General features: G+C 62.6%; 1 protein-coding gene across 1 annotated transcript; it reads left to right on the forward strand.

The window, feature by feature from the left end:
- Positions 1 to 6: 6 nt before the first annotated feature.
- Positions 7 to 285, forward strand: LOC106820553 (serine/threonine-protein kinase MRCK beta-like; the record flags this gene model as incomplete). The annotated part of the gene is made up of 1 exon (XM_014825061.1): positions 7 to 285. A coding segment is annotated over exon 1 (267 nt), but the record flags the coding sequence as incomplete, so codon positions are not given.
- Between the last annotated feature and the right edge of the window lie 231 nt (positions 286 to 516).

Consider the following 516-nt stretch of genomic DNA (forward strand, 5'->3'; position numbering starts at 1 on the left):
TACTACTGTGGCGGCGACATGCTTACGCTGCTCAGCAAGTTCGAGGACCGGCTGCCGGAGGACATGGCGCGCTTCTACGTTGCCGAGATGGTGCTGGCGATCGACTCGATCCACCAGCTGCGCTACGTGCACCGCGACATCAAGCCGGACAACGTGCTGCTCGACGCGAACGGACACATCCGCCTCGCGGACTTCGGCTCCTGCCTGCGCCAGCTCGACGACGGCACAGTGCAGAGCAATGTCGCCGTCGGCACGCCCGACTACATCTCACCTGAGATACTGCGCGTACGTGTCCGACGTTGTTAGGGGGGCGGCTGTGGGGGGGTTGTGTCGTGTTGGTGAGGCGGGTGGGGGGTTGTGTCGTGTTGGTGAGGCGGGTGGGGGTTGTGTCGTGTTGGTGAGGCGGGGTGGGGTAGGGTCGTGTTGGTGAGGTGGGGTTGGGTTTGTATCTAGTTGGTGGGGTGGGGTTTGTATCTAGTTGGTGGGTGGGTGGGGTTTGTATCTAGTTGGTGGGGT

The sequence above is a fragment of the Priapulus caudatus genome, unplaced genomic scaffold (genome assembly GCF_000485595.1).
Source record: "Priapulus caudatus unplaced genomic scaffold, Priapulus_caudatus-5.0.1 Scaffold21732, whole genome shotgun sequence".
Lineage (NCBI taxonomy): Eukaryota > Metazoa > Priapulida > Priapulimorpha > Priapulimorphida > Priapulidae > Priapulus > Priapulus caudatus.